Here is a 25,166-nt window from a genome sequence, read left to right on the forward strand (position 1 = left end):
TGGGTCGTTTCTCTACCTACTGTCACTCTCAAGCCAGGCACCATACCGTGTCTTTTGTTGATATTGACTCGGCGTGGAAGTCACGATCCACGGATCGCAGTCGCATATTGTAGTAACCGTTACAGTCTTTGTGTTGCCTGGTATGGAGGACTCAAGTGCCACAGCTAAGAATTTGTCCTATGTTCTTATAATGGATATTGTAAAGGTTTTGGAGGTGGAATGAAAGTGACAAGGTCATATATCTGCAATTGACGTGCCCTGCGCTATTGATCTTGCTTGTTGAGGCAGAAGAGGTTATATTGGTCTATAGGGGTTACTATCCTGGTGTGTTTCAACCCACAGTAAACAGCACGCTGTGAATATAGGGAGGGGAATACGAGATAATATTGTGTTATCCACTGGATACTAACCTCACCTGGATTACTCCCTAGGAAGTTAATTAATCAGGTATGACCTGTTTTAGTTCAATGTTTATTAGTTGTGAGCATGTATGACATATCAATGACATGACAGCCATATTTTTGGAAGAGTTGTTGAATGGAATCGACCAAGGAAGTTATTATATGTTGGTCTGTGTGAAAACTTTGGTAAATTTTACTTAACGTTTTGAATATTTTAATAGATTTGAATATAGTTTACCTACTTGAGGTATCATAAGCATTTTCTGTTAACATTTGCTTCATTAAATAAAAGCAAAATATTTTCAATGGATTATTTTGCAACATGAACCAGAAAATAGCATTATTCCAGCTTGTTAAATGGTTTCATACTAAGATAAAAAAATTGATGGTTTGAAATATTTTCCATGGTTACCTGATAAGAAGTAAGCGCGAATTATTTAACTTCCATTAATGTTGAGGGGTACACGTGCTATGATACCAAGGGTAGGCTGATTATCTTTACTGTATAGTGGTATGGAGGCCAAGTGTTGTCATGCTGAAGTGCACAACGGTGGAGGCAGTATATCTCCTGTAATGGAAGTGAGAACAAATACCTGTTGGACTGCTCTGGTGCTGGGTGTGCGATCTTATCTACAGGATCAACTTCAGGCTTCTGTTTAACACCAGGTGATCAGGTGCATGGTTGGGGTGTTAGATGTTGGGGTGCGTTATGTATTGGAGTTTTAGAGTTATGTTTTCTTAATTAGATAAAATGTGTATGGGGTTTTAGATTGGTCAGATAATTCAATAGCACCAGACACTGATCGGATTTAATACCTTCTTTAAAACAAGTGTCAAACAACTGAAAAATGAGAAGTTTAAAGTTAACTTATGTTATAGATTATAGTTTTAACAGTCTAGATTCAAGACTCAGGCATCCGTACTCTATGTAAATGACAAAGATTTGTACATTATGAAGAACAAGGGTGTTGGTGGTTATATATGGTGAATATTATCTTATCTTATCTGAAGTATATTCTGAAGTATAACTACTCACAGCTTTCAATTAAGAAATTTTTTATGATTTTTTCTTTCTTTTTGGGGGGGTTGTTTCTTGTACAGTTTTTGTTAGATGGACATGGCAGGGGGGAGGGGTAAGGACAATAATCTTTTTTTAAATTTAAAAAGTAGAAAGGAAACACTAAACCCTTCTGCAGTTGATAGTGTAGATCATTCTTTTGTAAAAACAGTATATCTTTCAGTAATCATTCACTCACAATACACAATATTTAAACAATGGGCAAGTTGAAACTGACAGGTTTTCAACATCAGTGTAACTGTACAGATAACATGAGTTGTTGGTGTTGCCATGACTACAGAATCAGACAGATTCCTCCCTGAACATAGCCCAGCTGTCATACACACTGTGGAAAGGGCAAAGAGTGGTGTCATAATCTCCACCCTAAGTCCTCCTCAAGGGTATTTGTGGGGATATCTAGCAGACAGGTTATCAACACGATCCAGGTAACCTCTCGCCTATTGCTGTAGTATAACACATCTGGGACTTATAATGGGGACAGTTATGGCGTGTTTTGTGTATATTTGGGCTGTAAATATTGTTTTTGATAGTATAGAGTTGTTAGGGCAAGTGGTTTTGTGTCCTGAGTCAGGAGTTTGATACCTCTGATCTTCAGTGTGGATCCGGGTTAGAATTGGTCTTCAGCAACCCATGCTTGTTGTAGGTGACTAACGGGATCGGGTGGTCAGGCTCGCTGACTTTGTTGACACATGTCATTGGTTCCCAATTGCGCAGATCGATGTCATGATGTTGATCACTGGATTGTCTGGTCCAGACTCAATTATTTACAGACTGTGGCCATATAGTTAAGGTGTCTTTATAAACAGGGGTGGTGGGGTAGTCTAGTGGTTAAAGTGTTCGCTTGTCACACCGAAGACCGGGGTTCAATTCCCTATTTCTGGTGTCCCCCACCGTGATATTGCTGGAATATTGCCTAAAGTGGTGTAAAACTAAACTTACTCACTCATCCATGTATATATATGGGCAGTGGGGTAGCCTAGTGGTTAAAGCGTTGGCTCGTCACACGGAAGACCATTTCTGGTGTCCCCCGCCGTGATATTGCTGGAATATTGCTAAAAGCGTCGTAAAACTAAACTCAGTCAGTCAGTCATCCATGTATATAAACAGAGGATATTTAAAGTACATACAATACTGATCGAAGTCACAGCTGACATGGAAAGGTGTAGTATATACATTAGGGGTTCAAGTGAATACGGTCGTGAGCCCGAAAAGGCCCACCAAAAAGACTCTCCTATTTCTTTACTGATGGTGCATTTGTAAATATTCCCCCCTCCCAGATGATGGTTGTGTCTTCCCACAAACAGCAGTGTGTAGACTGAGAGACAGTAGCCTGCTTGTGGTTTACCTGGCCTGTGGAAACAGAGTTGTACCCTGAAGTCAGTTCTTATCTGTACAAGTGGCTTCTTCATGCTCTGCAGGGTGATTAGTTGTCAATATCACACAAGTCAGGGAGTCAATCTGTCATCTTCTTCTGACAACATAAGTGGTTAATCAATAGCAGGCTGATTTATGTCCATAACCGTAGAGAACTTGTACATTTCACACATGTTGACCCATCTGGAGTTGGCGGTTTTCTCAAGCCTACTCAGTACTGTCTTTAAAAGGTTGGATGAACTTTGCATCTTTTTTCTCGTGATTGAAGGGATTTATCTGGGTTTGTCTGTTAAAGGGGCTCACCATTGTTCTCATTGGGGGTCCAAGACATACACATTGCAGTCCCAAGCTTGCAACATGGGGCATATATTAGATGTAATGAAATTTACCGATGATAAATGCCTGAATCCAACGGAAGGAGATTTCAATTATAGAGTGAAGAACATTCAACCATTCACTCTCTGAACTTTATCATTCTTTATTTACCAGAGTAAAAATATCATCTGTAAGTTCAAATGTACATGTGGTCTGTACACCTGTGATAAATGTAATAATTCAGTAAACCATTCTCTTTGTTTGCATGTTGATTTGTTGTATAATGCCGCACTCAGCAATATTCCAGCTGGCAGTGGTCTGTAAACAATCGAGTCTGGACCAGATAAACCACTGATCAATAGCATGAGTATTGATCTACACAATTGGGATACGATGACATGTGTACAATGCCGACCGGTAATTTCAGCACCTAAGCACATCGTTTGCAACACAGCAGCTAAGGTCTCTTATTTTTTGTGGTTTACGTGACTAAACATGCTGGTATGCATCATATTTACCTAGAAATATAAGTTTTATTGACGACTATAAGATTCTAACGGTGCATTATGCCATACGGTTGACCTTACCGGCGTTCTGACGACATCGCTTGCTGTCCGGCAATTCTGCGCAGCAACTGATGCGCATAACATCCAGCTAGAGATCCGAAGTATGAAAGCGTATTAGGGCCAGATTATTTTCAAAAATCACTTCATTAATGTAAGGAAGTGTGTTTCATATTAAATCCAATTATGAATAATCAAGAAAAAGGTTTAGAAGTCTGAAGAAAACGAATTTTCATAAAACTGTCAATTTATCTGTCAGTTTACTGATATTTACTTACCTTTAGTGATTAAAAGCCAGTCCCTTGTAGAAATGTCCCGATTTCAAGCGTAAATGTGGTAGCAGACGATTTTACCTTCGATACGGAAGTACGCTATTGCAGCTGCACAGAATTACCGGACGCGCGGAATTACCGGACTCGCTTGTAAACCAAATCAGCAAGCCTGACCACCTGCTGAAAACCAATTTTAACCCGGATCTTCACGGATGTACCCATGCATGTAATCTTGAAATTGTTTTCTAAACAATGTAGAATTCCGCTAATTTAAACTGTTTACTAACCGTGGTCCGAATGATGTTACATTGTATGAAGCATGAAAGGTGATGATGATGCCACTTCAATATGTTTTGGTGCTGAAAGAGCCAAATTGCTGTTCAATTACCAGGGTAAACGAGTGAGTCAATAACGTATTGATTTCCCTGATCACCTAGGATTAGGCCCAACTCTCCCTGATATTGTAGTTGTAGTTGTAGTGGCCTGATTGTCCTGCGGTGGAAGTGCTGTCACCTGGTGTAGAGGAATACACAATGGTAATGAGACTGGCATGATGTATTGCTGTGTAATAACACCGTGGCACTTCCATTGCCAGGAACCATGTTGATATAGCTGATATACACTGGATTAGTGGCTCGGTTATTACAGGGAGTTGTGTGGAATTTCTGCTGGATTGGTGACACTGATATTACAGGGAGTTGTGTGGAATTTCTGCTGGATTGGTGACACTGATATTACAGGGAGGTGTGTGGAGTTTCTGCTGGATTGGTGACACTGATATTACAGGGAGGTGTGTGGAGTTTCTACAGGATTAGTGGCACTGTCATTACAGGGAGGTGTGTGGAGTTTCTGCTGGATTAGTGGCACTGTCATTACAGGGAGGTGTGTGGAGTTTCTGCAGGATTAGTGGCACTGTCATTACAGGGAGGTGTGTGGAGTTTCTACAGGATTAGTGGCACTGTCATTACAGGGAGGTGTGTGGAGTTTCTGCTGGATTAGGCTACTAAATGACATGTTTCAGGCATGATGTAAAGTAGGTTTGGGGTCATTAGAGAATCAGTGCTTTCATTTTTGCTGGTCAACCTTTATTTACCTTAGACCTGACCTGGCTCTATGAAAGGGATATTAGTGATTGCAGGAGCCTTAAACTCTCTCAAACTAGAAGCTGTTAGTTCTTCTACCTGGAATGTGCTTCGTCAATGGTTACCTCTTCATTACCTTTCAAACATTGTGATCTGACTTAGCTCACACTGAGGAAACTTCATGGACACTTCATGTGACACTTCATGTGTCAGGAGTTACCAGAAACTGGCATTGAGCATCACATTCTATATTCACCAGTCTATGCATCTTTTGTTCCAGGAATATGTAACTCTGAACAAGTGTTAACACTGACATGATGCTCCATCTGTCACCATCTTTCTTTTCTTTAGTGGAGTGACATCCCGCAAAATAGAAGCTTAGCTGGAAGTGATCGCCCTTGTTTTTTGTTTGATATGTTAGGCAGAACAACAAAACCTGTCCACTTACTGGACTTGGCAAGTAAGTTGGGATTGGCAAGCCAACACGCTCTGTCTCCCCATGTTTGCCACTTACAGGACTTGGTAGATACAGTACAGGAATGGCAAGCCATACCTTTCCGTCTTTCTTCCCCTCCCCTCCAGTGTTGCCACAATACATTCCAAATGCCAAGGGATGTGCTGTGTTCTGAAAAACACAGCAAAATCTGGAGGGCCTTTGTCAGTCCTAGTTTTGAAAGTTAATAGATAAGGGTCCAAGTTTCAAATACTAAAGCAGTACACGTCAATAATCCAGGTCCACCCTTAGTTCAAACACTTAAAGGTGTGAAGTGCAGCCTGCAGTGCTGGACAGATGGATGTCAAATAGACAAGTTGTCCAGTTGTATCAGGGAAAGATTTCAATGCAGCTGCTGCTGTGTCATTAGAGATTATTTCTTGGCCTTCAGCAAACCGTGCTGGTTGTAGTATGCATGGGATCGGGTGGGTAGGCACAGTGACTTGGTTAGCACCTGTCATGCTATCCCAATTCCATAGATCAATGCACATGATGTTGATCACTAGATCATCTGGTCCAGACTCAGTTATTTGCAGACTGCTGCCATGTTGCTGGAATACTGTTGATTGCACTGTTAAACAACAAACAAAGAGATTATTTCTGTTTAGTCAGCCCTTTGTCAGACAGTGCTACAAATGTCTTTGTATTCTGAAAGTGTGATGTCTCTTTTGCAGATTTTGAACCCAAGGCTCACTTTGTCCGTCCTGACAGCTACCAGGTGACATGGTGGCCAGGTGACCGCCCTGAGGAGGAGATCAACAGCGACAGCACAACAGGTAACTGTCACGGTAACCGGACAAAATCCCCCCCAACAAAATCCCCCCCAAAAGTGCATCGTAGGACAAAATCCCAAAGGAAAAATAATCAAACAAGTTAAAGATATCCACTTAATTATTTGTCAATATTTCAACAAGGTCAAAGAGCACATAGCACATATTTGAGCATATTCACATCATTCATTGCACATTTATTTTTATTTGACATATTTATATGAGCTTATATTTATTCATACATTATGTGACATTTATTCATTTGTCATCAATGTTATTTGATCATAGCATATCATTTCATCAAACATCAGTTCAAACATCAGTTCGCATACAGTGGCCAATACCATGCAAGAAATTTGGGAGCGGGATTAAGTGTTGATCAAAGATCAGGAGAACCAAGCTAAAGATGAGTAGGGGGGGATTTAGTCCGTTTTTTGCCAGTTCTATGCCAGTTTACACAGCTAAAACAATCTTCTCCAACTCTTCTACAATTGTTAATGAAGCTGTTCTATCAAAACACGATACCAAGGATTAAAGAGCCTTTAATCTAAAGCTAAAGATGAGTAGGGGGATTTTGTCCATTTTAAAGTTAAGGATGGGGGGATTATGTCCAGGGGGGATTTTGTCCAGGGGGGGATATTGTCCTTGATTCGTCACCACTGGCCCAGTTAAGATCCAGTGAGTGTCATGAAGACTTCCTTGGTAGCCAATGGCCACTTCTGGCGTCTCTGCTTAGCTTAATTTGCCTATCAAATTACCTAAAATCCTTCCTTCCCCAACTCAAAAAGAAACTCTGTAAAAACTCACTACAATAGGATGAATTTTCAAATGTAACAAATGATCACAAATTGTTATTGATTTCTACTCAAGTTGATGTTCTAGCCTTATCTTAAACTTGATTGGATGGTTTTGTCTGCTGCCAGCGTGACCAGATTTATGCATGTATTTGTTAGGATGAAAACCATGGCGACATATAATATGACATCAATATTTGGTATTAGTGTCTGTGGTATGAGAACTTTCATAAATGCTTCTTCCCCATACTTCAGTACACTAACATGAGCCAATGGTCCTGAATTGTGAAGGAGCTTTTTCTAACGCAGGCAAGCATTAAGCTGTACACGACTTTGAATTCAAGAATTTCAAGAGTACTTGACATAGAATTCACTGAGTACTTTCAGTTTGCTGAAGTTTGGCCTTTGTTTAACTGGGGGCTTGGCATGCTTAGATATGAAAGCATAGGTCTCCTTCACAGAAATAATATTCACATGAGTCAAATAAGATAGTTTCCCTTGAACAAATACTGATTGTTTCAGTCAAATACAGGTTTGTGATTTAATTCTTACCATTTAGTCAATGTTAAATATCATACCTGGTAAGGTTGTCATGGTAATAAACATGTGTATTGAATCTGGTTGTATGCTTATGGGAAGTAGTCTACAGTGTGTTGTTGAGATGGGAGAGAACTCTTGCCACTCACAGTTGTAGGAGTGTTATGTAAATCTCCTGTTGTTGATGGGAAGTGTTGTAGTCATGGCTGACAGAAGAGCTTGTATAAGGAATTTACTATATCACACAAGGAAGTTCTCTCCGTGTATGTGGTAATAATTTCTCATGAAGAATGTTGAAAACACTCTTCCTCCTCTCCTTACTTTGGGACTGAGATCTGAGAAGTAAAGGAGAAAAGGTTATGTGTGATGAAGGCAGCATGATGATGATGATCATTATTATTATTTGAATTATTATTGTTGTACATTTATGTAACTCACTTATTGAGCTATAATGCAGCCTATTTATCCCCATCCAGTGGCTCTGTATGCTTTCCAGCTATCAAATTCTCAACTCCCTGAGAAGTATATGCCTAGTAGTGCTTGTAGTTTTTGCATGCACCTCACATGTAGCCATTCCCTGCTGGGTGAACAGTCACATTTGAACATGTAATGTGTTGTTACAGAGGACCACCTGCTCATCACCAGTCTGCGGCCATGCACCTCCTACACCGTCGTTGTGGAGGCCAGGAAAATGGAGAAGTACACTGACATTGATGAAGGAACTTGTGAGTATAACCAAATAGGTCAAGACCTAATTCATCAATAATGGTCCTATGTTTTGAAAAGTACTTAGTTCACAGACCTGTGATTTCCATGCTTATCGTAATAGAGACTAACGGGATCGGGTTGTCAGGCTGGCAAACTTGGTTGATGCATGTCATCATATCCCAAGTTCATAGATCAGTGCTAATAATATCAATCATTGGTTTGTCTGGTACAGACTCCATTTTTTTGCTGACAGTTGTTTTAATGCTGGAATATACTGAGTGAGATGTTAAGAAACAAAGATTTAGCACACATATGCTACGAAAATGTATGGATCCTCATCCATACTTTGAACCTGTTCAAATTCATGCTAATTAATTCATCTTTATATAGTGAGAAAATTCATAGTCTGTCCAGCGTATACTTTGACCTGTGTAACGAAGGCATTGATTCATCCAGGCACAACAGAGACACCCGATGGCCTTAATGCATTTATCCTGACATCCAAGTCGGACCAGCTGTCTGTGAAGACAGCCTCCCCACCTGATGCTCCTCGTAACCTAGGGGTGATCGCTACCACATGTAACAGCCTGAAGATTGCGTGGGACCCACCCCAGGAGCATGGAGTGGAGGTCATCGGTGAGTCAGGGTCAGACATGGGTGTAATCTCTTGATGCTCTTTGCTTTGGAGTGGAGGTCATCGGTGAGTCGGGGTCAGACATGGGTGTAATCTCTTGATGCTCTTTGATTTGGAGTGGAGGTCATCGGTGAGTCGGGGTCAGACATGGGTGTAATCTCTTGATGCTCTTTGATTTGGAGTGGAGGTCATCGGTGAGTCGGGGTCAGACATGGGTGTAATCTCTTGATGCTCTTTGATTTGGAGTGGAGGTCATCGGTGAGTCGACATGGGGTCAGACATGGGTGTAATCTCTTGATGCTCTTTGATTTGGAGTGGAGGTCATCGGTGAGTCGGGGTCAGACATGGGTGTAATCTCTTGATGCTCTTTGATTTGGAGTGGAGGTCATGGTGAGTGAGGGGTCAGACATGGGTGTAATCTGATTTGGAGTGGAGGTCATCGGTGAGTCGGGTCAGACATGGGTGTAATCTCTTGATGCTCTTTGATTTGGAGTGGAGGTCATGGTGAGTCGAGGGTCAGACATGGGTGTAATCTCTTGATGCTCTTTGCTTTGGAGTGGAGGTCATCGGTGAGTCGGGTCAGACATGGGTGTAATCTCTTGATGCTCTTTGATTTGGAGTGGAGGTCATCGGTGAGTGAGGGGTCAGACATGGGTGTAATCTCTTGATGCTCTTTGATTTGGAGTGGAGGTCATCGGTGAGTCGAGGGGTCAGACATGGGTGTAATCTCTTGATGCTCTTTGCTTTGGAGTGGAGGTCATCGGTGAGTCGGGGTCAGACATGGGTGTAATCTCTTGATGCTCTTTGATTTGGAGTGGAGGTCATCGGTGAGTCGGGGTCAGACATGGGTGTAATCTCTTGATGCTCTTTGATTTGGAGTGGAGGTCATCGGTGAGTCGGGGTCAGACATGGGTGTAATCTCTTGATGCTCTTTGATTTGGAGTGGAGGTCATCGGTGAGTCGGGGTCAGACATGGGTGTAATCTCTTGATGCTCTTTGATTTGGAGTGGAGGTCATCGGTGAGTCGGGTCAGACATGGGTGTAATCTCTTGATGCTCTTTGCTTTGGAGTGGAGGTCATCGGTGAGTGGGTCAGACATGGGTGTAATCTCTTGATGCTCTTTGATTTGGAGTGGAGGTCATCGGTGAGTGAGGGTCAGACATGGGTGTAATCTCTTGATGCTCTTTGATTTGGAGTGGAGGTCATCGGTGAGTCGAGGTCAGACATGGGTGTAATCTCTTGATGCTCTTTGATTTGGAGTGGAGGTCATCGGTGAGTCGGGGTCAGACATGGGTGTAATCTCTTGATGCTCTTTGCTTTGGAGTGGAGGTCATCGGTGAGTCGGGGTCAGACATGGGTGTAATCTCTTGATGCTCTTTGCTTTGGAGTGGAGGTCATCGGTGAGTCGGGGTCAGACATGGGTGTAATCTCTTGATGCTCTTTGCTTTGGAGTGGAGGTCATCGGTGAGTCGGGGTCAGACATGGGTGTAATCTCTTGATGCTCTTTGCTTTGGAGTGGAGGTCATCGGTGAGTCGGGGTCAGACATGGGTGTAATCTCTTGATGCTCTTTGCTTTGGAGTGGAGGTCATCGGTGAGTCGGGTCAGACATGGGTGTAATCTCTTGATGCTCTTTGCTTTGGAGTGGAGGTCATCGGTGAGTCGGGTCAGACATGGGTGTAATCTCTTGATGCTCTTTGCTTTGGAGTGGAGGTCATCGGTGAGTCGGGGTCAGACATGGGTGTAATCTCTTGATGCTCTTTGCTTTGGAGTGGAGGTCATCGGTGAGTCGGGGTCAGACATGGGTGTAATCTCTTGATGCTCTTTGATTTGGAGTGGAGGTCATCGGTGAGTCGGGGTCAGACATGGGTGTAATCTCTTGATGCTCTTTGATTTGGAATGTTCTTTCTGATTTTCTCTGAAAAATATTTATATAAATGAACTGGATTTTGTATTGAACTGTCATATTCTGTTATCACTGGGGAGGTGGAGTAGCCTAGTGGTTAAGGCGTTCGCTTGTCACGCCGAAGACACGGGTTCGATTCCCCACATGGGCACAATGTGTGAAGCCCATTTCTGGTGTCGCCCACTGTGATATTGCTGGAATATTGGTGTAAAACTTAACTGACTGACTCACTCACTCGCTGTTATCAGTTTTTCAGAAACGCAATCATCTGAGTTACTGGTAATCAGCTTTGTATTGAATAATGTCAGATTGATCAAACATTTCTTCAATAAAAGTTGAATTGATATTCATTCAGTTAGTCAGACGTTTCTGCTAAATTCCAAATGTTTCCCCATCTCACCCTGTTCTGATCAATACTAACATATGTGTCTTGTGCAGCTATGCGGATTGAATGTGTGTCCCTCAACGCTAACGATCCCCATCATGTGTGTGTGGACACCATGCCGGACGCCAAGATGGCCATTGTTGATCACCTGCAGGAGAAGACAGACTATCTTGTTCGAATCATTGCTGTCACTGACGAGTATTTTGACCGTCTGCCAGACAAACACAAATACAAGAAGCACCGCTCTATACCCAAAGAGACCATGATCTCACCAGATGATTCCGTATGGCTTCCAAACTCAAGTATTCTGGCAAAAACTGCTGGAACAGAACCACCAACCAACATCAAGGTCTTACAATCTTCCACAACATCACTACGCCTGACCTGGACTCCGCCATTGGTGTACGGGTCAAACAAACTTCAAGGTCAGATCGTCCGGTGGGCAGACGTGAAGAAGGGCAGGTTAAAGGATGAAGATTTGGTTGTTGCTAGTCATGTAAATCTTCTCGCTACAGAGGACAGTCTCACAATCGAAGATCTTTCTCCGGGAGCCCATTATAGAATAGTCATAGAAGCTGTGGTAAGCATCAAAACTTCTCTGGATCCAGACAAGTGGGATTCTGGGATTGAGAAATATAGAAGGACAGCTCATGTTATGTCCAAGGCCCTGATGGCAAGGACAAGAGCCCCGATTGAGCCTCCCCGGCTCCTAGTGTCGTCCTACACTCAGAACACTGCCAACCTGTACTGGGAAAAGCCACCACTGATGTCTGTGATCGGCAAAGATGACGACGGTCGACCGATCTACCTGAGGAGGTACTTGGAGGGCTACAAGCTGGAGATCAATGGGAAGCTGCAGTGTTGTCTGGGGCCAGCTGCTCAGAGCTGCACTCTCACCAAGTGTAAGCCAGGGAAGATGTACAACGTGACGCTGGTGGCGCTCACCTGCACCGAGGACGCCAAGAAGGAGAGGAAACAGAAGGTGAAGGTCTTTGATAACCATGGAGAATTTGTAGGATTTCATCTCATGTTTTGAGATTAAAACATCAAATTTTAGAGTTTGTATAGATCAAGCATTTAAATTTTTGTCTTGCCTGGGATCTTGCAAAGATCTTAAGGAAAACTTTGTAAGAACATTTATTCTTGTGTAAAGTTGCCCCAAACAAAGTGTGTCAAGTACATATATAAGCCCAGACATTTTCCAAATTCTCCTAACTGACTACAGAGGCTTACAAATCAAGTTAACTCTCTGAAATAGGTTCATGTACATCTACTCTTATACATGGCTCTAGTTTGGAGCCAGAGACTTAAAATTGTAGACACTGAAAAAGTTTTATCAGTTATCAGTTTATCAGTTTAGTATGTAAGTTCTTAACAAATGGTTACGGGTCTAGTCTAGTGCATTTGGTGATATACCGTAATCATGAAAGGTTTGTTAGCTCCTCATAACATGGATGATTCTTCTGTACCCCAGTACAAGGGTTTCTTCAAGAATACTAACCCCCAGGACCTGGACTATGCCACCATCTTGGATGACCCAGAGAGCCTGGATGAGGCACCATCAGACTCTGCAGAGATCACACTGCCCAAAAACCAGGAGGGTAGGTAGTGCAAGCTGTCATTGTCTTTGACTCTGTCAGTAATTCTGTCTTGCAGAGATGGAACATCTGGTAGGCTTTCTAATTGTCATGGCATAGTGCGATTTTTATACCCTGACCTTGATAGTTGAAGCTGGGAGTCATGGTCTGGAGGTATTAGTGATTGTTGCTCACATTTTTGGCTTGTTTCTATGAAGATTTAGAGAGTGTTTTTTCTTCTATCGCAGGCTTCATATCCACACTTACTGCTGAGTTTCTCCACCAAGCTGAGAGAGACAACAAAACGTTTGGAGATGTTGTCCTGTCCTGGACCACTCAGGGGCAGATAACTCCACTCAAGCAGTTCAATGTTATATGGTATTGTGAAGACAGAGTTATTCAAACCAAATATGTCCAGCCCACGCAGATGCAGTGCACCATCCCCATCACCAGGATCAAGTGAGTTCATTCGCTATAACTGCTTCTCTTAGAAATGGCCTCAGAAATGAGTGTAATAATGAATGTATTGTTAGAACTATTGGGTTTCAAGTCTATAACAATTTCTTTTATTTCGTGAGTGCAACGTTTCAATACAGATTGATGTACTGTTGTCAAGCCTATATATGTAAATAGTGACCTGTGAAGATCCAGGTCTTCAGTAACCCATTCTTGTCATAAGAAGCTAATAACAGAATCGGGCGGTGGGGTAGCCTAGTGGTTAAAGCGTTGGCTCATCACGCCGAAGACCCGGGTTCGAATCCCCACATGGGTACAATGTGTGAAGCCCATTTCTGGTGTCCCCCGCCGTGATATTGCTGGAATATTGCTAAAAGCAGCGTAAAACCAAACTCAGTCAGTCAGTAATAACAGAATCAGGTTTTCAGGCTCACTGACTTGATGATTCATGTCATCATATCCAAATTGCATCGATCGATGTTCATGTCAGTCACTGGATTGTCTTGTCCACGCTCTATTATTTACAGACCGCCTTCATTTTGCTGAGTGCTGTGTTAAACAACTACAACAAAACTGTAATAGTGATGTTTTGGGACATTGTTTGTGACGATCAGTTGCTTCCATGAGTTGAATGATTTGACTGTTCCAGAGCCACGTACACCATTACTGTAGAGCCAGTCTACTTCACTGATGTCATCCCTCAGACAGCCCAGGAGATACAGATCATGATCCCTGGGCCACCTGATGCCCCCGAGATCTTCCTTAGAACAGTCGAACCAGAGGAGTTCATCATTGAGTGGGGAGAGCCCAAGTTGTATGGAGGGATCAGGGTTAAAGGGTATCAGGTAGGATAGATTATGGAAAGTGTTACCTAATAGTTGGGATTCTGGGTTCAAATACGTTGACAGAATTTACGATGAAACTACTTTATCTATTACCAATTTATGACTTGCTTCAGTCATGGTATGGCTGAAATATTGTCACTGTGACAATAAATCTTAACTCACTCACTCAAACAAGCACCAGCAGGCCATGCGGGTTGTAAGAGGTAACTAATATACTTACACCCGGCTCAATGTCACTGTGACCTGATTGTTGCTCATGATATCAGCCTGTGGTTTTCCTGGTTCAGATTCAAATGTACAGGTCCATGGTATTTTCCTAACGGCAGCACCATAAACAAACAAATAAAGGTTTTACTGATTGTATTTCTTCCAGGTCTACTTGAATGATAAGAAAGCAGGCAATGAGCTGAGTAGCTCCCATAGGAAAGCTGTGATTCCATGCAGGCCAAACCGGTAAGAATATTGTCCTTTCAACCGCCAATCTTCAGACTGAGAGGGGCGTTGTTGTAGCCTAGTGGGTAAAGCGTAGACTCGTCACGCCGAAGACCAAGGTTCGATTCCCCACATGGGTACAATGTGTGAAGCCCATTTCTGGTGTCTCCTGCCTTGATGTTGCTGGAATATTGCTAAAAGCGGCTTAAAACCAAAACTCACTCACTCACTCAGACTGAGAATCTCAACAGAATGAAGTTTTCAACTTCTTTTTGGCAACTTTTTTGGTTGGTTTAGTAATGCTCTTGTCAGATTTGTTTGGTAATTCCAGTGTTCAAAAAATATATATTTCTGTGGTGTTTTCTAAAGTGGCAAACTTTGGCGGGAATAAGAATAGACTTTCCTTGTCATATAGCTTGTCTTGATAAACAAACAATGGTGATCTCGGAATCTCTTCTGTCTAAATATGATTGTGGGACTTGGTGTGTAGTGTGTTCATTTGCTTTGAAGAAGGGCTGGGTTTGTACCCATTAAGTGTGTACATAAGTTGCCCCACTCTGAATGTCCTTTGTTGTAGTAGAACTGCTTCTTTGATGCTCATGATATTGATAACTAAATTGTCTGATCCAGATGCAGTTATTTACAGAACTCCGCCATATAGCTGGAATATTGCTGAGTGTGGCATTAAACAACAAACAAACAGATTCATCAACAATGCTGACGTGTTCTTTGAAGTTTAGATTAAGCCATTTGTATCTTTTGAATAAGATTATTTTGACCCTAAACACTTCGGATGTATAAAACATGCCTCTGTCATGTGATACTTCTATAATGAGTACCTGTGTCTGCAGGACGTACAAGATCAGCCTGGTGGCCCTGAGCTCCAACCCTGAGTACATGGACTCCCCCAAGTCTAACAGCCTGCTGGTGAACACATCGTCGTCTTCCCCCCGGCCCGGGGAGAGCAGCCTCAGTCTGGAGGACTGGTCGTCCACTGCTGATGACCATGAGGTCCCCCTCAAGGTGACCCGCATCTCTGAGAACTCCATCCACCTGGACTGGAGCACCTTCCTGGAGACAGAGGGCATCGGCTTCTACAAGATACAGTGGAGCAGTGTGGCACAGCCAGCGGTAAGGGGCGACTGATTAATACACAATGCCATTTAACGAGAAAGTTTTCTCATAGATAAAACATGTTACATTTGACCACTTTCTATATGGCATTGTGCATTCATAGCTTTCAGGGAGCCATGCCAATTTACACTTTTCAGAGGAGTACATGAAGTATGTGATATAGACTACCAGTTGTCTGACTTCCATTATTGTAGAAGCTGTGGTGGCTGAGTTGGTTAGACGTCTGACTTTCTGTGATGACATTAAGGTGCCTGACTCTGAGACTGTGGGTTCAAATCCCAGATTGGTCTCATCCTTACAAAAGGACTAGAATCTGTACTGTACCGAGAAAGTATTATCCATCCCAAATATAACATATGTGATGAGTGCTGTTAGCATCAGTAGCGACAGACCAATCTCTTTTTATTCATAAAACAAATTGGTCTGGCCATAAAAGGAATTACCCTAAATTACGATTTCAATAAACTCAAAGGGACCAGTGATTTAGTACCAGTGATATGAATTTGGTTAATTTTACAGATTTGAATAAAATTTAAGGCAAGTGGCCTGGATCCATCTTTCAGTTTGTTATAAATGTAGACATTGGATCTGTGCCTTCCAAGAGAAAGTTTCAGAAAGAAATGTGTAAAATTCAGGCCTAATAAAAGATTGAATTATTTGTAATTTTTGCAAGTATTTTAGATTACAATGTTACTCAACACTGTTTTCATGTTATTAATGGAGTGTATGAACTGAAACATCCCATTGCGTTCCATCCCTAAATAACTGCAACTTTGCTGATGTGTCCGAGGCAACTGTTGAATGTCAAGCATGTTGTTTTAGCAACGTGAGGTGCGTCTGTCTGAGAGGGACACCAACTGTGTCATCAACAAGTGTCTGCCCGGCACCACCCACTTCGTGCGTCTGGTGGCATACAATGATGAGGGTCAGATCATGGACAAGTCCAAGCAGCTGACTGTCCAGACGTCTGCCCCACCAGATGGCCCAGTGCTGTCCATCAGGTGAGGACATAGTGAATTCAAACTTACTGTGGAAAACTCTGTCAGAAACATTAATAAGGAAATTTAAACCTAATTAATTATACTGACTTGGAAAGTCGCTTATTTCTATTTGCTATTTCTTGTAAGAAAATGAAACATTTCTTTCTTGTTCACAAGAAGAGATCACATTTGTTGACAGATATGACATTGCAAACAACCAATGCATTTAGTCAGTATGTAGGAACCAAGGGCCTCACAGAAAATAATTTCATTAGTATATGGTCATCAGTTGTTGATTTTCAATTGAGACAAAACATCGAAAAACATTTTGTATTCATTATATGTCATGTATCAAGTGTACGTACTCTTCCAGGGCGTGCAACTTCCGCTACATTGCCATCCAATGGGACAAGCCCAATACATATGGAGATGCTCTAGTCACAGGCTACAAGGTCTATGTTAACGGAATTGTTGAGGCCATCTTGAATGCCGACCAGCTCAGCTTTACGTTCACACATGGCAAATGGTGCCAGGAGTATTCCTTCCAAGTCCAGGCCCTTACTGCCACGGAACGCCTCAACAGCAAGCCCTCCGAGCCCTTGGTGGTGCCGTGGCCTGGGGTGAAGCCACCAGCCATCTTCCGCATCCCGTCGGTCAGCAGCTCCACCCTGAGAGTGGGCTGGGAGGCTCCCTACATGACAGAGGGCATCAAGGTCAAGCACTACAGGGTGAGTCAAGCCACGATGATGGAGGATGTATATATTGCACTGGCTGAGTGACTGTTACTGCAATCTTTGCTTCATCTTTTTGTTACTTTTCTTGTGTGAAAGAACATCCAGACACATGCAAGGGAGCGAACCCACCCATTTTTGGAATATTATAAACATTAACACTTTCGAAAAATTTATGAATGGATGAATATGTTAGATGTAAATATATTACAGCACTAGAGTTATCTCGTTTTCTGATTAAGTAACACAGTATAATAGTGACAAATATTAAAATGCTAACCTTATTTAAAAATATCTACATACACTCACATAAGGCAGTGAATTTGCCAGAGACAAATATATGAATGGTAAAGATGGGGATAAAGGCAAGACATGTTTATGGATGACAACTTTTTATTTCTTTTACAATGTCACGTTTTGGTATAGACACTTGTACCGTTGGATGTAATGGTATGAGGATTTATACCCAAATGTTACAGTCATTATGGAATACAGAAGTTGTGATCCATACAAGTATCTTACCCTTATTGTTAATCACGAACATCTGAAATCCCAATCAAACAGGTAAACAGGTATTCTGCTAGTTGTGTGTAACTGTCCACACGTGTTTCAGCTGTGTTGTGTGGAGGAGGACACAGAGAAGCTGGTGCAGAGTATCGGACCAATCCACCCTGACACCCGCGAGGCCGAGTTTAAACATCTCAAGAAGGGAAACTACTCTGTCTACCTTGAAACACACGTGAGTTGCCATGGTTACATGATCCCTTTGTTAGGACTTAATTGTTGTAGCTAGTTTACTGGGTCACTTCACTGACGACAACAATGTTTTTTGACGTCTGTAAATAATTGAATCTATACCAGACACTCCAGTGATTGACATTATGAGTACTGATCCGCATGTTTAGGATACGATCACCTGCATCAACAAAGTCATAAACACCTGGTACCATTAGTTTCCTCTTTCAACATGCAAAGGTCACGAAAGGCCAATTCTAATCTGGTTCTTTTGGGGGTCCCTTTTCACAGAGAGGAGGTGGGGGAGGGGAGAGAGACAGAGAGAGGGTGGTGGGATAGGGGAATGTTTCAGCAATATTCACTGTGAATTTAGAGCCAAGTTTTGCAAATGATATAAATTGGAATAGTGTTTACATTTCTTATGTCTCATGAAATGACCAGATTATATTGAAATGTTTGTTTGAAAAAATGTGTAAGAAAACACCCTGGTGTATTGATATATGAATGTAGCTGCCATTGTATTGATTCTGCTGGATCCGACGACCTTCCTTTCTTGCTGATGTTTACCAGTGTTTACTGGATGTGTCTTGTTCCAGTTATATGGGACAAGTGATGTGGTGAGGTCGGACATGATCCGCATGCAGCCTGCGCTGTCCCCCGACCCCCCTGTCATCAGCAGCACCATCGCTGGCCTGGAGGAGCGCAGACAGATCGAGAAGGTCACCTGTGACCTCGTCAACAAGCGAGACAGGTGAGAACATATTACAGATGCGCTCCATCAAAACAATCATTAGAAATTAAGTTGGAGGCAATGAGAGCACACACATTCATCGAGTCAAGGAGCTTCTGCTGCACTGCTTCAATGCTCTGAAACATATTAACAGGTTTAAAGACTAAATTAGGCCTGCTTCAATGGCTGTAAAACAGTTTCATTCCACAGCCTCAACATGTGATACTTTCATTCCAGGTTGATACGAGCCGTAGGACATAAGTTAAAGAAAATTGGTGCCCTGGCTCACCCAATCAGAGCAGAGAAAAATGATGTAAGTACATTAAGATGTAGGTGAATGAAAAGCCCATGGACTGATTAGGGCTGGCTTGTTACAGTGTGTCATGTGATTGAATGTAGATCAAATTGTTCTCAAATGGGTAGGACCAACATCCAAAGCATCAGCTGCTGGTTTACCTCAACACTTATTTCAGTGTTATATATTCAGTTTATGTCTTGATTAACTTGCCATAAAACAATGTTCACTTAACTCAAGGGGCGATGGGGTAGCCCAGTGGTTAAAGCGTTCACTCGTCATGCCGAAGGCCCAGGTTCGATTCCCCACTTAGGTACAATGTGTGGAGCCCATTTCTGGTGTCCCCCGCCATAATATGGCTGGAATATTCCTATAAGCGGCGTAAAAACCATAGTCACTCACTCACTTAACACAAAATCTGGAAGTAGAGTAGAAGATAGGATTGTTGAGTCTGTGATCAGGATCATCCCTATCCTGTGTTGCAGGACATCATCCTGGGAGCACACACACTCACCCGAGTCGAGGAGCTTCTGGAGGACTGCTTCAATGCTCTAGAACAGTACACAGGTATGTATAGGATGTTAAGCTTCAGAAAAAATTGTCTTGTTTTAATGTTCAGTAAAAAGGAGAACATGTTTCAGGTGAACAAATAGGAGATATCAATGAATGAATTCATAGATGTAGTGGCTTAAGATTTCAGGTTCACTTACTGTTACACTTTGCACTTTTGTATGAGACGGTAGAAGTAAGTGTGCCGGGTGTGTTGCAGGCCACCTGATTGCCCATGTGAGCTGGCAGTGCCCACAGTCCAACCCCGACATGGCCATCTCCAGCTACAAGGTCCTCATCGACGGCAAGCAGTACGGGAACGCCATGCACTCCGGGGTCAAGACAGTCAGGATCAAGGTGAGGAGGTCTATCACAGCTGCTCTCTGTTCTTAACAACTGTAATGTATGCCTTGAACTCAGCAGAGACAGGTGCAATCATTGATTTTGGTAATCTGCTTCACAATTTGTTTGCTTAACATATCATACTTGGGATCATTTTGACCCCAGACACAGCAATTCACAGAGTTTTGTCCCTTTTGCACACCAGAATCCTGTTACAGGGAATGATTTGATTGTTTCACCAAAGTGGGAAACATTTAAAGTCTGCATCACTCCAGTCTTTGCTTCCACATTAAGGCAACACAATCTGTAACTGAACTATTGTTCAAAGCATCATTAAACCCTACTGACTGTATGACTGATGTGTTTAGTTGCCATGCTGACTGCATGATGTGTATGACTGCATGATGTGTGCGTTGCCATGCGGTATGACTGATGTTGCCATATGACTGTATGACTGACGTTGCCATGCTGACCGTATGACTGACATTGCCATGCTGACTGCATGATGTGTGATGTTGCCATGCTGACCGTATGACTGACGTTGCCATGTTACAGCTGGGCCTGGAACAGTCCAGCTACAAGCTGTCCCTGGTGTCCATGAGTGAGAAGCCGCAGGGCACCAGCGAGGAGTCCAACACGGTGGAGCTGCTGGCCACGCCCTTCAAACCCTTCTCCTTCTACTGCTACCATGCCATACACAACAAGGACACAGCGTAAGTCAGTCCAGTCTCATGGGCAGATCTTCTAACCCATCCCATCTGTCAGATCAGATTATTAAATTTGTCACTGATGAATGAACTCATCTCTGAAGAATGTCCACACCCCAAAGGCTTCATTTTGAATAACCTCTGATCTTCCACATGTTTTAAGCACTTTTTTATCTGAAGTGTCTTATATATTTGGAAGAGATTCAGCTATCACATGGCCGGTGGAGAGCCCTATGTCCTGACTTGTTTCTGGTGATGATGACGTGAGGAATACGTCCATGGCTCTGATGATCAGGGGTTTGCTAGAATGTGTTAACTATTGGCAGTATGTGTGTCCTCTACCCTGAAATCTTGCCTGCATTTTGACATGATCAGCCACTTGTCTGTGTGTGTGATCAGTAACCATAGAGTTATCTCCCCTCCCATGAGTGTTTCTGACCTTAGTTGAATATGAGAAATCTGCATTGTATTGAAACATAGATCCTGAAGTGCATGTTTTCTTAAGCATATAGTGGGACTGCAATTGTGACATTTTATCCAGTTGGCCTACTTACAACTGGTTACATTTACAGCTTGCTGGGGTATTATTAATTACTGCCACTTCAGCGACAAGTCAGATACAGTAAGAGTCTAGGGCATGACCCGGTCATATAGCATGTTGTGTTGTGTGTTGCAGCTGGCCGTCGTACGGCTGCTGCAAGTACCAGGACTCCATCACATATGAGCGGCAGGTAGCCAAGAAGCTGGCCAACCAAGGCCTGCTGCAGAAACACGTCCCTCCACCAGCCTGCAGTCTCCTAGATGTGTTCGACGGGGTGTTCAAGCCTCTGATGGGAGCACACAAACCCCAGCATCCCACTGTGCTACTCTTCTGGACACCATGGTGAGGAAGCTTGTGTAGTGATGGGTAGTTTTGTTCTAAATTGCCTCTGTACACCTGGCAGAAAATGGGTACCATGTGGGATAAGTCATATTACTATTAACCTTCTAGCACCTCACAGGCTGCTGGGGTTATGCAGGGTAATAATGTCCATTATCTTGAATGCGCTTAGAGCAAGTCTGTCCCACATGGAGGTCAGTACTATATAAGTGTCCTGATTATGATGAAGAAATTAAAAAGTAGACACAAGTTATGGATGACAACTTATTTAATGTACTTTATTATGAAGGCATTTCAGTGTAAATCTTTACACAAGTTATGGATGACAACATTTATTTAATGACAACTTATTTTATGTACTATTATGAAGGCATTTCAGTGCATTTCAGTGGATGAAATCTTTACACAAGTTCTGGATGGATGACAACTTATCATTATTATGTATCTTTACACAAGTTCTGGATGACAACTTATTTAATGTACTATTATGAAGGCATTTCAGTGTAAATCTTTACACAAGTTCTGGATGACAACTTATTTTATGTACTATTATGAAGGCATTTCAGTGTAAATCTTTACACAAGTTCTGGATGACAACTTATTTTATGTACTATTATGAAGGCATTTCAGTGTAAATCTTTGTACTATTATGAAGCAAGTTCTGGATGACAACTTATTTTATGTACTATTATGAAGGCATTTATGAAGGCATTTCTATTTTATGTGTAAATCTTTACAGAAGTTCTGGATGACAACTTATTTTATGTACTATTATGAAGGCATTTCAGTGTAAATCTTTACACAAGTTCTGGATGACAACTTATTTTATGTACTTTTATGAAGGCATTTCGGTGTAAATCTTTACACAAGTTCTGGATGACAACTTATTTTATGTACTTTTATTCAGTGTAAATCCTTACACAGTTGTCAAGCAGGAATGAGTGATCTATGTATGGTACAGACTTAATAATGTGGTGTGTGAAGGATTAATTGTAACGACAATTTACATTCTTGAAAGAAAAGGACAATAACCAGTAGGGTAACAACATGGTTGACAGAGCAGTATTGTTGTGAACCCACCATCTATGTTTCAACATAATTTGCCACATTGTCTGGTCAAGATCTCAACTCTACTTTTCATCTATACAGGTGCCTGCCTTCACAACAGATCATGTCTTTTTACACAAGATTTGCCAGGGAAACCGCTAAAGAGGTAAAACTAATTATGTTATTACAGTTGGTAAAAATAGTTTGTGAAATTGTGTATCTAGCCATGTATAAACTTTTACCTTTTATTATCATTCAGGTTGAAAGTCCCTGTATGACTACTTTCCAAATCTCAAGATGTAAGGTTTTCTTGGATTCAAATGCGTTACCAGTAGACCTCAAGATCTTAGGACTGCCACAATAATGGTTAACATATTTGTCTCTCTGTTTTACAGTTCACGTTTGTTGCTGTAACGTGCGGAATGTCTGGTGTGTCTGTGGCAGACAGGAAGAGCCTCATCCATCTCATCACCTCCAACGGTTGGCGCGAGGACGGCATGGTCTGGCACTGCACCAGCGAGTGTGCATCCAACGTCTACGAGGCTGCCAACAATGTCCGCAAGACACCCACTGGTAAGGAGGCAACATGATTTTGGACAAGGATTACAGTAACAAAGTGTTTACTGTAACATATGATTCTCAGTTGATTAGCAGATGACATAAGTACTCCTATTACATCACCAACTCAACTCAAAAGCTATAACAAGAGATATCTGAGATCTGGTTACATTTTGTATGTATTTAGTCATTGTTCCTTCTGATCAGCGTGTAACCATAGAGTTATCTCCCCTCCTATGATTGTTTCTAATGTTATTTGAACATGCGAAATCTATATTGGTTTGAACGGTAGATTCTGAAGTGCATGTTTTCTAATACATATAGTTGAATCGCATTTGCAAGTGTGACATTTTAACCAGTTGACAAGGGAAATGTGTGATGTGTATGGTCTTGAAGGAAGCTATAACAGAGTAGGAACTGTGTGTGTGTGTGTTGTAGGCATGAGGCTAGAGAGTGACGTGGAGGGCGAGCGGCAGATGGAGCTGACAGAGCTGCTGGGTATCGCAGGAGTCCCCACCTTCCTCTTCCTTCATCCTGACGGTAGGTGATGGAGAGTTGTTTGGGGTGCACTGGAATCAGGGTCACAAAACATTTCTGTGGCTTCAAATCTGGATGAATGTCAAAAACTTGCTGTCATTCATCTTTATATGCATCATCAGTGGAGTGTGGACTACATTCTTCATATATCCAAGAATGAAAATCCCTGAAACACACATTTTTCTGCAATGTTAAACGAAGCAAGTCGAGAGTTTCATCAGGTTTGGGATCTGATTCTCACATCTCCTTTTCAGTTTAAATGGAATTATTTGTTATGTCATCTGAGCTTTGGTGGATCTCTCGGCAGAGTTAGCCATGGTAGTATTTAGGGGTGTCGCTATGCATCGATACATTTTTACTGACGATACGATAGGCGATACATGCTTGCGTGTATCGATTCCTATTTTAAAACTTTATCGATTCAAATTTTTATGCTATATCCATCTCCGTCAAAGTCTTGATAGTAAAATTATACGAGACCGTTCTGATAAATAGATGTAGCTAGCTTTACTTAAAAAATAGGTTGGAAACTAACAGCTTTTGTGATTGGCTAGACTATTTTGATGGACCAATCAGCGAGCGCGTACGTTGCTGGTGAGGTAATGCTATGAAAAGGTGCGAAAATTATGTATCGCGATACGTATCGTATCGTGACCTTAAAATCGTGATACATATCGTATCGTGAGATTGGTGTATCGTGACACCCCTAGTAGTATTTCAGTTTACTACCCTTCAATACAGCTGTATGTGTTCACGGGTCATGGAGGAACAAAGTTTTTCTATGCATTATGTATAACAGAGAACTGGTTTGTAAGCAAGACAGGGAGATGAGCTGAAGTTCCCGGCAGACATGGAAGTAGTGTCATGTCGTCAGATGTTCAAATGTTTCCTCATGCAGTTTTGTTTTTGGTCCCCAGGATACATCGCCTGGCATGGTCGGTACAGTGCCTACGACTACTCGTCATTCTCCGCCTTCATGCGCCACACCATGAGTGAGGTGCTCCACCAGCCCTGCCCTGTCTACAACTGTGACTGCTGCAAGAACGACATGACCCTGGATGATGAACTCTTCAACTCAGGTATTGCAATGTTTCCTGGAATTATTTGACTTACATAAGATTATTCCTGATAGTATGCTAAAGGTTTAATATAGTGAATTGTTTTGCAAGTAATGTGAAGACAGATTATCTGTTCATAAGTCAAACTTGTAATTTGTGGGTAAGGCTTCAACATCCCTCTACATCCATCTTCTCCTGTGCTTTTGGTGTGGTCCGACTTTCTCACTGATCTCACCAGGCATGGATGGTGCACATCTTGTCTC

General features: G+C 42.1%; 1 protein-coding gene across 1 annotated transcript in view; it reads left to right on the forward strand.

Annotated features, from left to right (window-relative positions):
• Nucleotides 1–25,166, forward strand: part of LOC124265785 — a 123,100-nt gene that overhangs the window by 94,622 nt on the left and 3,312 nt on the right. Inside the window, 22 exon segments of the mRNA XM_046700599.1 lie at nt 6,253–6,354; nt 8,303–8,404; nt 8,844–9,023; nt 11,364–12,292; nt 12,785–12,911; nt 13,136–13,346; nt 13,993–14,188; nt 14,562–14,641; nt 15,472–15,751; nt 16,577–16,755; nt 17,108–17,462; nt 18,079–18,204; nt 18,797–18,951; nt 19,168–19,243; nt 19,711–19,792; nt 19,995–20,131; nt 20,672–20,829; nt 21,500–21,706; nt 22,853–22,916; nt 23,146–23,323; nt 23,747–23,848; nt 24,763–24,924. Coding sequence (XP_046556555.1) covers nt 6,253–6,354; nt 8,303–8,404; nt 8,844–9,023; nt 11,364–12,292; nt 12,785–12,911; nt 13,136–13,346; nt 13,993–14,188; nt 14,562–14,641; nt 15,472–15,751; nt 16,577–16,755; nt 17,108–17,462; nt 18,079–18,204; nt 18,797–18,951; nt 19,168–19,243; nt 19,711–19,792; nt 19,995–20,131; nt 20,672–20,829; nt 21,500–21,706; nt 22,853–22,916; nt 23,146–23,323; nt 23,747–23,848; nt 24,763–24,924 — 4,188 coding nt within the window.

The sequence above is a fragment of the Haliotis rubra genome, unplaced genomic scaffold, assembly GCF_003918875.1.
Source record: "Haliotis rubra isolate DU_JTF1 unplaced genomic scaffold, ASM391887v1 Scf995, whole genome shotgun sequence".
Taxonomy (NCBI): Eukaryota; Metazoa; Mollusca; class Gastropoda; order Lepetellida; family Haliotidae; genus Haliotis; species Haliotis rubra.